General features: G+C 53.3%; 2 protein-coding genes across 11 annotated transcripts in view; one reads left to right on the top strand and one right to left on the bottom strand.

Annotated features, from left to right (window-relative positions):
- Window positions 1-165: 165 nt before the first annotated feature.
- TAF11 (TATA-box binding protein associated factor 11) lies at window positions 166-3,143 on the bottom strand. Its single transcript, XM_054181179.1, has 5 exons — window positions 2,932-3,143; window positions 2,694-2,833; window positions 2,301-2,388; window positions 1,790-1,886; window positions 166-684 (listed from the first exon to the last, which is right to left on the bottom strand). Exons 1-5 carry the CDS (start codon window positions 3,130-3,132, stop codon window positions 554-556), a joined length of 657 nt encoding a protein of 218 aa, XP_054037154.1. The 5' UTR covers window positions 3,133-3,143; the 3' UTR covers window positions 166-553.
- A 2,282-nt stretch (window positions 3,144-5,425) lies between these two features.
- The window catches only part of ANKS1A (ankyrin repeat and sterile alpha motif domain containing 1A), a 112,760-nt gene continuing 104,224 nt past the window's right edge, over window positions 5,426-13,961 (top strand). For 9 of the 10 annotated variants that reach the window (XR_008463228.1, XR_008463227.1, XM_054181010.1 and 6 more), the window contains exon 1: window positions 5,426-5,692. Coding sequence is in view for 8 of the 10 variants with exons in the window: in XM_054181010.1 (XP_054036985.1) it covers window positions 5,466-5,692 (227 nt within the window). In the remaining 2 variants the exon portion in view is untranslated. Of the gene's footprint in view, window positions 5,693-7,632; window positions 8,159-13,961 lie in introns of those variants that run through there. The other variant, XM_054181011.1, reaches the window with a different exon arrangement.

The following is a 13,961-nucleotide window of genomic DNA, read 5'->3' as shown; positions in this document are numbered from 1 at the left end:
ATGAGTTCAGAAGCGGCAGCTTTCAGCATGTGTTCCCTCGTTTATGCTAATGGAACAATTCCTGCCCCAGGCAAGGCGAAGCTTCAGGGACATGTTGGGGTTGGTTGAGACAGATCATCATATTGCACTCCCCCTCCTCTGAATCACACAAACACCATTACACAATTAGCATTTCCCAGCAAGCCTAAGAATACAATAACAAGTTTATTGTACAAACAAAAAAAAAAAAACCACTTCTGTACACAGACACCACTACATCTGTGCCAGCAGAAAGTACGACCCTGGCGGGTGAATACACTGAACACTTTGAATGTTCCTATCCCTGCCCTGTTGAAGCAGAGGAGCCCAAAGCTCCAGGTCAGGGATTTGGCTCCTGCTCAGGTGATGAGCGAGACCCCAGCAGTGACAGCAGGAGCCCTCCCCGCAGTCACTGAAGTCTATGCACAATGCTCCTGAAGGAGCTTCAGTCTCAGAGCTCTGCTGTAACTCTTATGAGGTTCACAACGGGAAGCTCATTTCAACTTCTGTCTTCTCTTGCTGCTCTTGGGCCACTTCAGTGGAAGATGATCTTCTTATATTTGGAATTGGGGATCTGTCCTCGTGACTTGAGCCTCCTGACCGCCTCTCGCATGTGTTTAGGCTGCAGAGGGGGCAGCTCCCCCCACTTCTCACACACATCCAGTGCTAAACAACAACAACCAAAGAGTTCACATGAGCAGGACAGCTAAGCTTTGCCAGTCTCCCACTATTTGAGTTTTAAGTTTAAAGACAACAGGTAACATTGTTTTTCAGCATTTACAGCTCACGTTTTGGTAATACACAAGAATGAAACTGCTTTGCTTCTCTTCGTCTGAAAGAAAAGTCAGTCCTAGGGGCACGAATACTGAATAAACTGCTTTTTAAACCACTCCAGCTACTGTGGAATATGCTGGTTTGAGTCACACAAGCACTTATGACCTTAAACCTTCTGCTCTAAAGCCACCCCTGTGTTCAGTGGCGTGTTTTGGGCTTGTGTACAGCAGTGACAGGAAGATACAACCCACAGTGGGCTGAGGGGCTAGTTTCTTTCTATCATTTACAGTAAGTATCACCCACGTGTCCTGCCAAGGACATGAAGCCATTAACAGCAGTGAAGCTGCTTATCCAAACCCCCTCAGGCACCACAGCAGAGACAGCAGCAGTAAAGCTGCTTCGCCCCAGCAACAGTGACCCCGGCACATAAAGGCCATGTTTTGTGCGACAAGTCTATACAAAGTGGTTGGCATCAAAGCCGGCAGCAGCTCCTCCTCCAGCCCCAGCAGAGCAGGGACACAGCTGGGTCAGGCTCCCACCCAGTGTCCCAAGGAGATCTCTGCTCAGCTCATAAAGGAAGAATCTTAGGGGTTAAGAGGCTTAAATAACTCATTTCCCTCTGGGCTGAGTTTGTCCATGGCAGTATTAACAGAAGATCTTTACTCCTGCATTGCGGCCTGCTCACAGGCCAACTCACAGAGCAAGAACTTCGAAGTTATCCTCCTTAGAGAGGATAAACCAGGAGGTCAGTGGTTACCGGTCACCAGCCTCTGCTGACTCAGGGGCAGCGATACCGATAGGATCGGAGGGGAGCAGGGGCAGCACCACACTTCACCCCTCTCTTGGCTTAGTCTTCTGCAGCTGCTGGACAGTCGAGGGCCCTGTGGGACAGCAAGACTGGGAACCACAGAGTGGCCAGTCTTGTTCCCTGTCCTGTAAGCAGCGAGTTTAGCCCATATTCTTAACTTTTTACTCAACAATAACATTTGCCACTCACCTTCCTCCACCACCTCCCCAACGAAGACCTTGGAAATGCCAGACATGGCGATAACCACGTTCTGAGAGACAGAGGTGCCAGTGATGGACTGGATCAGCTGGAGAAGTGGAGAAAGAACATGTTAACTCCTACTCAACAGTTTGAGCCTGTCAAATACCAACCAAGGACTCCTGAAATGAGCAGGAACTGAGCTTTAGAATTAGGTCCTACAGCTTTGGGCACATGCTGGCTGCCAAGGTTTTAGCCTACCCTCATTCAGCTGCAGACCTCGTACCGGCAAGTGCTTTCTGCCATTGCTTCATGGACCCCCGGACCACCGTTATTTAAGACTGAGCTCCTATTTAAACTGTATAAGCCACATGAGGGCACTGAGCCAGCGGAGAAGCCAGTCTGAGGACAACGCTCTCAGCCACAGGGGCCAGGAGGCAGCCGGAGGGGAGCACAGCGAACTACAGAGCCAGCTCAGGCAGCCAGGCTCAGGCAGGCGGGTGAAGCGTTACTGGAGTCGTACCCGTTTAATAGCAGCTTTGGGAAACGCAGACCGGCGATACATCTCGTAACGGTTCAACTGTTCTTCAGAAAAGGAAGACACCAGTATTCTGGAGCGGAGAGAATTGATTGTTTACAGCAGAAATAAAAATCTGAAGCTCTTCAGGCCGCTGAAACAGTCCTGCAAAGCTGTTCTACCACCCCACCACTGCAGTACAGAACGGAGCCGGGAAGGGAAAGTCGGGAGAGGTTTGTAATGTAAAATGGCTGGGCCCATTCAGGAGGAGAAGGATCTGGGACAGAGCTGCACATCATTAACTGACTAAACAATTATTATCGCCAGCAGCAAACCCCGACAGCTTGCGGTGCCCTCCCGAGCACCAGCCTCCCCAGGCGCCTCCCCCCCGGGACTCACTGCATCTTCTGGATCTCGTCCTCGTCCACTTTCTGCTTCTTCTCCTTCCTCTCCTTCAGCTCCAGCTTCACCTTCTTGGCGGCGGACGGCTGCAGGCTGGGGTCCTCCCCGTCCACCGCCTCCCCCTCCGCGCTCCTCACCTGAGGGAGAGCGCAGCGTTCGGCCCGGCCGCCCCCACTCCCCCCTCACGGCCGCCCCGCGGCCCGGCCCCGCTCCCCCCTCACCGGCAAGGCCTCACCTCCCCGTCCGGCGCCTCCGCTCTGTTCTCGCCGCCCCCGGCAGCCTCTCCCGCCTCGCCCTCGCCCGCCCCCTCCGCGGCCGCCGCCTCCTCCTCCTCCGCCGCCGCTCCATCCCCCGAGGGGGACAAGGCTGTGGGCGGCGGGTCCCGGTCGGCGGCGGCCCCGAGCTCCTCCCGGGCCGCTTCGCCCGGGTCCGCCATGGCCGCGCCCCGCCGCGGCGCCTCCTGATGACGTAGCGCTACGGCTGCCGCGAGGGGCCGCGCCTTTCCGGCGGGGGGGTGGGGCCTGTCGCCAGGGCAACGGGGCTGCGGGTGGGGGGGGACACTGGGAGAACTGGGGTACTGGGGGGGGGTCACTGGGGGAACTGGTGTGGGGGTCACTGGGGGAACTGGGGTGAGGGACACTGGGGAACTGAGGGAATGGGGTGGGGAGGGCTGGGGGGCGCTGGGGGAACCGGGCTGGGGGAACTGGGGGCACTGGAGGAACTGGGTAAATGGCATGGGGGAACTGGAGCGGGGGGCACTGGGAGAACTGGGAGGGGAAACTGGACTGGGGTTTACTGGGGGCACTGGAGTGGGGGGCACTAGGGAAACAGGGCTAGGTGGCACTGGGGGAACTGGGCTGGGGGACAGTGGGGGAACTGGGGAGGGGGAACTGGGGTGGGAAGGGCTGGTGGCGGTGTTGGGGTACGGGGGTGGCCAGGGGCGCAGGGAGATCCCGGGGGAGCGCGGGGTGAGGGGGCTCTGCATGGAGCCGGGCTGGGGCTGCAGTGGGGGGGCAGCTGGGGGACAGATGGGTCCGTAGGGCTTTGGGAGGCTTTTGTGTGAGAGCCCCAGCTCTGGGCCCAGCTTTGCTTCTGCCTCCGCTGCACTATAAAGCAGAATAACGCTAACGTAGGGCTGCGGGGTTCATTCCCGCACGTAAAGTCCTGGGATGCCTTTGGCAAAAACTGCTAAATACATCAAATTCCCAGCAGCGCCTTTATCCTCCTCCTCCTCCTCGTCCTCCTCCTCCTTCTCACTGCGGTTCGTGGTGCTGAGCCGCCGGCGGGACGGTCACCCTGCGTGGGGGGACCCAGATGCAACGCTGGGGCTGCTTTAGCTGGATGTGGCAGCCGCGATCCCCTGCCCGTCTCCTCCTGCCCGTCCCGACCCACGCGGGATCAGGATGAGCTCCCTTCGCCTCTCTCAATCCCAAATCATGATGTAACCGCCTCCCCAAACACAGGGATCAGAAACTGCCCGAGTAACCTGTGCGAATCCCCTCTGCGGGAGAGAGCAGCTGTCTGTCAGGGCTCATGCCGTTAATATTATGTTCAAATGAACCATCTGTCTACGTCTGAATTATTTTTTCATGCTAGCGTACAGCGTTATACGGCAGATCGCTGCTTCCAACCGTTTCATTTCCCAGCATAGACAGATCTTCAGCGTGCGATGCAAAACGCCGTTCCTCGCCTAAGGCTTCCCTGCGGGAAAAGAGCTGCGAAATTTCCTGTGAGGATTCCTCCTCCCAATAAATCTGCGGAGGGAAAAGCCTGGCAAAGATATTCCTCCTTTACGCGTACCTTCCTTTCTGTATGTCCTCCTTTATATACATTCCTCCTTTATATAAATTCCTCCTTTATATACACCCTCCTTTATATATATTGAATCATGGAATTGTCTAGGTTGGAAGGGACCTTTCAGATCATCGAGTCCAACCATCAACCTAACACTGACAAAACCCACCACTAAACCTTATCAATAAGCACTCAGTTCTGGGTGCTGGGGCTCCAGTATACCATTCCTCGTGCCATACAAAACCACACAGATATTCTGTATCTTCCCTGTGACATTTCCCATCCCTCCTGGAGCCCTGCCTGCCCGCTGCTCGGTGCCAAGCTGCTCCCGAGGGACCAGGGCAGACCCCTGGGTTTGTCCCCACTGGTGGGAGACTTTGCTTTCAGGGTCCCAGTGCCTGCAGGTTTCTGCAGGAGGGCAAATAATACCTGTATGGCTCACGCGTGTGTTTTTCCCTTCCTTCAGGTCCGTGAACTGAGGATACAGGATGCTCTGGGTTTGGGGTGACAAGCGTGAGGTGTCCCAGAGCTGGAGCAGTGTGATGGGGACTGGTGGATATACGTTCTTTATTTTCCTATATTTCCTATATATTCCTCCTGTATATACACTCCTGTATTTATACCCCTGTGTGTGTTTTATGCTCGGCTCCTCCAGCATATTAGAAACTTGGGAGATGAGATTTGACCCCAAACCCACTCCTTTCCCGTTGCAGCACGTGCTGCAATCCCACTTTTATACGACTCGTGCCTTCGACCGCTTAAAATTAACCAAAACGAGCCAAAAAACCGAGGCGGAGTAAAGGCTTCATTGAAAGAATAACCCAGCGGGGGGGCGGGGCCTGCGAGGCGGTGGGCGTGGTCATAGGCCCCGCCCCACAGGCCCCGCCCCCGCCCTGGCCCCGCCCCGGAAGGGCCCTCGGGGGGCGGGGCTTGGCGGGAGGCGGCGGCGGGCGGCGGCGGCGGCCGGGCCGGGCCATGGGGAAGGAGCAGGAGCTGCTGGAGGCCGCCCGCACCGGGAACCTGCCCGCCGTAGAGAAGCTGTTATCGGGGAAACGCCTCAGCTCCGGTTTCGGTGGCTCCGGGGGTGAAAGAGGAGGAGGAGGCGGTGGTGGAGGAGGAGGAGGCGGCGGCTCCGGGGGGGGAGGCGGCGGAGGAGGCAGCGGGAGCGGCGGTGTGGGGCACCCGCTGTCCAGTCTCCTCAGGTGAGCGCGGCCTTGGCCGGGGGAGGGGGGGGCTGAGGTGGTGCTGAGGGTCCGTCCGTGTGGAGGGGCCTGAGGGTCTGTGGTGGTGGGGTGCTGAGGGGGTGTGGGTGGGGGTGAGGGTCTGTGAGGGGGTGTGTGGGGGGAGGCTGAGGGTCTCGGGGGGTGGAGCTGAGGGTCTGGGGTGGGGGGGGGAGCTGAGGGTGTGTGTATGTGAGGGTGTGTGTGGGGGGAGCCTGAGGGTCTGGGGGGGGACGGACTGAGCGGGTGTGTGTGGGGAGCTGAGGGTCTGAGGGAGGAGCCTGAGAGGTCTGGAAGGGGGGGCCTGAGGGTATTTGTGAGGGTGGGAATGGGGCTCAGGGCCTGGGAGGAGGAGGTAGGGGGTGTGGGGAGAGGGCTGTGGGCCTGCTGGGTAAGGGGGAGGCCATGTGAGCTCGGGGGGGCTGGTGGGTTTTGGGGCAGGAGCGGCATCTATAGAGCCAGGGGATAGAGAGGCTGCAAGGCCATGGGGAAGGTAGGGGCAGTGTGGTTGGGCCCCAGGTGCTGTGGGGATTTAGAGTTGGGGGGAGAATGGGGTGCTATGGGGCCATGGAGGTGTGAGAGGGGTGTGTGGACTGGGGAGATGTAGGGTCAAGGGGGTGTGTATGGGCGTGGGGGACCTGTAGGGCCATGCAGCCAGAGGGGGGGTGTTTGTGGGGCTTGGCAGGGGCTGTGGGTGAGGTAGGAGCAATGGGCTTTTGGGGTGTTGTGGGAGTGTGGGGCAGGTAGAGGGATGGAGCTAAGGGGTCGTGTAAGGGATGGAGGAGGCAGGAAGTGTGGGGATGGGGGTCTGTGGGACTAGAAGGCGTGAGCTGGAGGTTGTGGGGCAAGGGGCTAGGGATGTGGGCTGGAGGAATGAGGGGTTGTAGGGCAGGGGGGCAGCTGTGGGGGTTTGGATCCGCTCTTGGGTTGGAGCATATGGGTGAGAGAGCTGTGGGATAAGGGGATGTTGGAGATCCCTGGGACTCTGGCCAGGGGATAAGGGGATGTTGGGGGTCCCTGGCGGTCGGCAGTATGGGCTTGAGCCCTGGAGACAGGGATGTGGGTATGTCTCCAGCTGCAGTGCTGTGGGTATGGAGGGGCTGAGGACAGCGGTCCCCTGGGGGTCTGGGACAGCGTGGGCCAAAGGAGGAGGCACACTGGGTGGGGATTGGGGGTCGAGGGGATGGGCTGAGACATTGCACTGGGCTGTGGTGGATGTGGGGCACGCAGGGGGTGTGAGAATGGGCTGGCTTTGGTGGTGCCCATGGGACCAGGGGTGCGAGGAGGCTGTGCTGGAGGGGGCTGATGGCCAAGCCCCCAGGGCTCACATGCCCCGAGGCAAGGAGCAGCAGCGCATGGTGGGCTGGGAGAGGAGAAAAGGCTGTCTGGGGCGGGTGCTGGCCAATGGTGGGGTGTCCCCTGGGATCCAACTGCTGCAGGCAATGGGGTTGTGGATGCTGCGGAGTGGTGTAACTGGGAAAATGCTATGTGTTTGGAGGAGGACCCTGGGTCAGGGTGCTAGCGGAGGCTGCTGACTCTGAAGCCAGGATGTGTGTAGGCTCCCACGGGGAGGAATGCTGCTGGATGAATGTCCTGGGGCTGATGCGCAGCCGGGTGTTTGCCGAGGCGTCCTCTCCCTGCTCCTGCTCCATGCTCATGCTCCCCTTTCCTCTGTAATTTTCACGGCTTGCAGTAACGATCCTCTGCTGCCCGGCTCGGGTGGGCTGCGCGGGGGGCTGCACAAGCAGATGAAGAGCACAGTCATTTGCTGTAGCATTTAAAGTACCGTGCTATGGGATTTGCTCTGTTTTGAAGCTCTTAGACCTTTGTTAGTTGTTTCTCCTCCCCTTTTTTTTCGGCATCTCCCAAGGAAGCCACTTGCTGGTGTGTTTCTTGAGTTGCAGCTTTTTTGCAGTTTCAGCTTCTCTGCTGGAAATGCTGCTGTTCCTGTTCCCCGAACAACTGGTTTATATTGGGGTAGGGGGAGTGACAGCGCTGAGTGAGGCTGTCGCTGTGTGGCCTGACTGTTTAGAAGGATGTGACTTGCCCGTTTGTGGCCAAATTTGATCCACTTTTCCTTTCGCATAACCTTATCAGAGCTCTGCTGTTGCACGTTGAGCTGAACGGCAGGGACCCGCTGACACAGGGAGCTTGCACTTTCCCGGTGCGGACATTTGCTTCTCTGACATGTAAATCTGCTCTCGGGTTGAACTTTATTCTTCTCTTTTAATATATTAAACACTCTGAGCCCTTGTTGTGAGTGGGAAATTGCTCTGACCACTTCAGGCTTCTCTACGTTAGAAGATGGATGTACTTGCAGGGTGTTTAGATAAAGTGGAGAGGGTCAGTGAGTTAAATACACACCACGAGTGTTATCAGCCTCTTGTTCTAACAGCTCTGCTGCACTTCCCGACAATGCGTGGTGATGACGGCGACCTTTTTTCCCTGGTACGACGAGGGCTTCTGATTCCAGCTGATTTGTGGAGTGGGCAGGCTGTTTGACGTCTGATCGGTAGTGTGATTTTTCACATGTAAACGTGGTTTCGTGTATAGACGTGTCTCTGAAGGATGGTGATTGTCACAGCTGTCATTCGTGGCTTCTGTGTTCATTAACTCAGCTGTCTTAAATGTCTGTCATTTGGCACTATAACAATCCCTTCCTCCCACTAAATTTCCCAATCCCAGAACCTTTTTCTCCCTGCTGCTGAGTTAGTCAGACTTTTTGCATGTTTATGATAGTGGTTCTCGTTCTGGAAGGGTGCTGGTGTCACTTGGGAGTCACTGTGGCACATCGTCACCTTGCTGGGTGAAATCTGCAGCAGCATCCCGGGATTTCCCAGACTTTGTGCCCACCCCACATGGATCGTGACCCCTGTACCATGTCTGTAGCAGCAGCGTCTGCTGTATACCTCGATCTCAGCATGCCAGAGGCCGGGCAGTGACCCTGGGATGGTCTGCTCTTACCTGCAGTCGCCTCCTCCAAACCGGCCGTGGGGTTCCCAGGAGCTCAGGGGCCGCGGCCGCAGCACCGAGGAGCGGGGGGATTGTTTGAGGGCTCGGGTGCTGCGCTGAACGATGCATGTTAAATATCAAAAATGGACTTTAAACCATTTAGAGGCTTTCTGACTGTTTCTGGTGTGCTCCCAACTTGTTGGGCTTTTGCTTTGGGTTAAATGGCTCCATGTGAGAAGACTTGTGCTTGTTTTGTAGTGAGGAGGTTTTTATGGGAAACAGCTGGTGAATTTACCTGCCAGGAGAATCTGACGATTGCTTGGGGAGCAGCTGGGACAAGCGGGAGAGGGTTCAAAACTGTTGTTTTCTGTAGTTTGGGCTCAATCTAAGTGATTGCTTCGTGTCCTGGTGTGTCTGCGAGATGGCTCCAAGGCACACAAGCTCTGCTGAAAGGTTTATTATAGTAGCAAACACACTCCTCTGTGTCCCCTTAGTACAGCACCAAAACATTGGATTTTGGGGGGCTGAGTTTCCAAAAAATTAGCCAAAGTTTCAAAGTGGCCTTAGCGTATCAGAGATGAGATTTGGACAGTTGTCTTCTGCGTGTGCGTCACCCTGTCTCTGTTGTGGTCTGTTTTCATGCTGCAAAGTGTGAAATTAGCTCTTTTCCCTGGTGCCAAGGCTGATTACCAACTTCTCTGCTCATCTCTTGAGGTGCGCAATTCCTCCGGAGCACCTTCGCCTGCGGTTTCCCTGCTTCCTGGGGGCAGGGAGGATGTTGCAATAAGTTTTCCACAGCAGGCATGGTATTTAATTAGAGCTAACTTCGCCTTTCTGTACTCCTTTTAAAATAACTTCAAGGGTTTGGAAACAGGCAATATGAAATTTTGTCTGCCTGACACTTCATGGAAAGTCAAAGATTGGCAAATCAAAGGGACGTGGTGCTGTGGGAGGGGGGTGGAAGGGTAGAGGTGACAGAAATGAGTCTGCGCAGTGTCCACCCCACCAGCCCCTGCCTTCTCCAGAGTCCTGCATCCCAAGGTGTGCAACAGGTCAAGAACAACTTTGGAATAACTTTAAAGTTGAAGGGTTTTCTCTTAAATCTTATTCCTTTATCTAGATTTTTTTTTCCCCTAATGATGATTAGATGCATTTTGTAAATTAAAAACAGTAAATACGGGCTGGACGTGTGTCCAGAGAGAGTCACGATGCCAATTAAGTGGAAGCATTAATGGAAGCAGATAGTTGATGGAGGAGGCTGAGGTGCTTCAGTTGGTGGCAGACTCTATCAAGGCTCTGCCGTGCAGGAAAACTGCTTAAATAATAGATGTCTTCAGTGCTGGTGGGTAAAGAAATCACAAAATAGGTATCTGGAGCAGGGAATTAGGTTTTTTGCAGATGATAAAGCTGTATCTGATAGAATTTAGGTTACAAAGCTTTGTCATTGAGAGTTGGAAGTATTTAGAAAAGGGGGGGGAGACTGCTTTTATCCTTGCTCCGAAGTGGCTCCTGCCGCAAGCTTCAGGCAAAATGGCCTTTTGTAGGAGCAAATGGGATTTCTTAATTGGGCACCTGTGAAAAGCATCTCTGACACCCGTGCAACTGCTCTGCAAAACTGCAGTCAGCCTGCAAGAGGAGAAGGTGGCCAGAGTTGCTGGGGTCTGCATGGACTGTGAAGAAAAGACAGGTCACTTTAATTGTAGGGATGTGCGTGGTGTGGGAAACTTTACCTTTACCAACCCTAGAACATGTGAACCTTTCTAATTAAGGGTTTCTTACCTCTCAGTTGTGGTGGAGAAATCTGTCTGCGGTCAGTTCTATATGTTCCGTGTTTTCCCTTCCTCTTTTTGCATCATGATTTTTGACTCCTGGTTCTGCTGAGGCTGCTTGTGTATTTAGAGGTATCTCCTGATAAAGGGGCTGCTGAGCTGCCCCCTGAAGCTCATCCCAGGAACAGGGTCATGGACACTCCGCGGCTGGGCTGGCAGAGCTCCCCTGTTCCTTCCTCTGTCTGATTTCGGGTCTCTTTGATGTCAGCACGGTATTTAGTTCCTTTTTTTTTAAGTCTCACTGTTTGGACTACCTGTTCTCAAAATACCCTTCTGTTCCCCTTCTGAGGTGCCGGTCCCAGCTTTTTCGGTGCAGTTCTGCAGCGTTTCAGACATCTCAAAAATAAAGCTTTGAATTAGGTGCAAACCAGGCATTTCCTGGAAGAAACAAGCGTGTTTGTGGGCACGGTGCGGGAAGCTGCGTTCTCACTAGTATACCTGGGAAGCCTTTGTGTTGAGCTGGGCGACTGGTCTGCGCTTGGACACTAAAGGGTTTGTGCTGTTTTTTTAACGAAGACAGCAAATGCTAGTCCATAAAGTCTAGAGGATGCCCCCAGAGTAAATTCCGCCACGTGTTGTTTTAGCACACAAACTTAACCGCCCACCTTGTTTATTGTAATTTAAATGTGAACTTTGTCGAAGGCTGAGGTTTTCACGCTTCCTGCTTAGATGACTGAGCTGAGCACTCTGGGTGTGAGACAGGCACAAACTCCCAACGAAATCACTGATTTCTGCAGGTAAGCAGGAAGCAAGACCTGGTAGAGCGTGATAAGCCAAACGAGAAGGAAACACAGAGATAGAATTCGGGTCTCTCCCTAGGGGGTGAATGTGTAACAGTAAAAATATCAGGAAAGTAAACCCCGGTGGAAAGCTAATGTGAGTAAGGGAACGCAAAGGGTGGGTTGAGATAATAAGAAGGGTATGGGGAGGATGGGAAGCAGTAGAGGAGAGGGAGATTTCTGGTTTCTGGCTTTTGCCAAAGCAGATGGTGGGGCTTACAAAGAGGTGGTGGCTTGCCAGGGTTTGGGGGGAGGCTCGGCTTCATGCTGTGGCCGCGCAGCCTCCGGGATCCGCTCACGTAATGTGGGCGTTGGGATCCGTTCAGGGCCTGGAAAACCTGCTGAAAGCCAGATCCCAGCGTCTGATGCTGATCTCTGCTCCTGCGTTGTACCCTGGCCACTGCATTTTCAGAATGTATCTCATACAGAACGGGCAAAAGCATTTCTTGTAGATCAGTGAGCATCTAGAGATAGTATCAACTTAATGTAAGCACCGCTTAATGCTCATAAGCAAAAGCAAGTCCAGAAATTGTAAATGCTTTGTGAATCCATGAGGTTTCTTGGGGTTTAGGGGGCCCTTCTGCATAGATGCTGCAGAATTTGGATATTATTTTTTTTGCCGCTTTGCTGTGAAGTTAAAGGCAGGAAGCAACAAAACAATCTGTGGCCTGAAATATCAAGCTGCATTCAGTAGGTTTTGCCAGTAGCAGTAAGGGATGAATTGTATTAAAGCCAAATTTGCAGAAAAAGCTTTTTATTTTCATCTATTGATGTGAAAAGACTGGATCTTTGTTGACGAGAGGGGAAACTGAGGCTGCTGTTGAGCCCCAGATTGTATATGGAATCGTCTGTACGTGTGTCAAGGAGAAACTTCTGCTGTGAATTAGGACTTTTTTGTATACATCTGTTGTGGGAAAGGGTTCGGTTGTTGCTTCACAGAAGCCACAGCAAGTGTTCTAGTCAATTTGCAGCAGTTATTACTGGTGAGTATTTGGTTTGGTTTAGGAAATAACATGGTGTAATGGCTGAACACTTCAAGGAGCTTCACGTAGTCCAAATGTGGTTAAGAGTCAGGAAAATGATTTCTATTTAAAATAAAAAGTGGGGTTTCATGATTGTTCTTGTGCAGCTGGATGATTTAAAGAATTGATTTGTTAGTGCTACACATTTTCCCGGTGGTCCGAGAGCCTGGCTGGAACCTTTCTGCCCGCTGCGTTTGCATTGGGAAGGGAGGTCCCACTCTAACAGTGCAGCTGATGGGAGGGAGAAGAGGAATCTCCCCGTAGGTAGGAAGGAGAAGGCTGAGATAAGCCTGTTGGGCTGTGCCTGCCCATTCACGGGTGGATTGTTATCACATTATAGGTGGCCAGGCCTCACGATTAAGCGGCGAGTCCTGCAGCATTTAGCTGAGATAGTGCAGGGAGCAGCAGCCAGGCTCCAAGGTCCAGGATTGTGTAAAGGTGCAAGTGAAGTTATTTCCCTGTCTTCCCCTTCCCCCATTAAAAGGAAGTTCCTCTTGGTGCCTTCTCATAAAACTGGGCTGTGTTAGGAATCGTTGCTGGGTCTTTTACTCTTCTTGGTGCTGTGATTAATAATCTCGCCCACTTTTAAACTGTCTTTCTATTCCACACCCTGCTGTGCAAACAGCAAAGCAGGACAGATCTCTCTTTAATTAGATACCTGAATGCGGTATTGCTAAGAGTATTAGTGCCACAGGCATTAGGTGTGCACCGGCTCTTTTTCTGAATTGTTTTCTAAGCACTTTTTAAATAATTCAGGAAGGCTGCAATTATTGGCAGTGACTCTTAAGTGTTTTGTATCTGTGTGATCTTCTAATTCAGCTTTGGAACATTTTATTTGCTTGCTTTGGTCAGCATGATTCTGTGATTAGGGTTGGGTCTGGGGAGGATGGGGTGGTTTTGTTTTTTTTTTTTTTTTTTTTTTTTGCTGTAAACTTGCTGTGGGACCTTGGACAAGTCACTGTAGCCGTGCCCTGCGTTGCTCCCCTAAGCCACGGATGCTGTTTTTCTCTGTAGAGCAGGACCTGCTTTTTCTGTAGCACCCAGGGCTTGCTTGGCGTGCACATGGAAATTGTGTTGTGTAGGTGGCTTCCCTTTCTATGAAACTCCCTTGGGAGAGTTTTGCTCTGCGTCCTTCCAGACACACTGTGTGCCCTCCGAGGTTTCCGTCCTGTGCACACAGCGGGCAGTGACCCGACGCTGCCTGGTTTGGTTGGCAGAAAAGACAGTTAGAAGTTGAAGGGAGGCACAGCGGTGCGGTGTGGGGTGTGCGAGAGTGGAATTAAACGCGTAGGGAGTTGAGAGCAGATGTGAATCGATGGAAGTGGTGCAGCCTTCGAGCAAAATGCTCCGAGCGCACCATGTCGGATAGAAATCTCTCTGTTAACTCTGAGTAAAAGTGACTTAACTGTTTGTGTAGGCAGTGACTCAGAACCTCTGTGACTGATTACGCAACCATTGGCTCTATGACACAGGTGGGTGTCCAGGCTGGGGCCAATTCTTCTGGCTCTTGACTTCCCATCAGTCTTTACCCACGTGCTGAGTCCTCCAGTGTCCTGGGACTTGCTCTCTTGGGAGTAACGATGTGTTTATGTCAGATGGAGGGTGAGAATGCATTAGCTTGATTTTGGCTTTGCTTTGAGAGTTTCTCAGCAGAGTGTTTTGAAGTGCC

Source organism: Rissa tridactyla, chromosome 21 (assembly GCF_028500815.1).
Source record: "Rissa tridactyla isolate bRisTri1 chromosome 21, bRisTri1.patW.cur.20221130, whole genome shotgun sequence".
NCBI lineage: Eukaryota > Metazoa > Chordata > Aves > Charadriiformes > Laridae > Rissa > Rissa tridactyla.
This window is presented reverse-complemented; position numbering and strand designations above follow the sequence as displayed.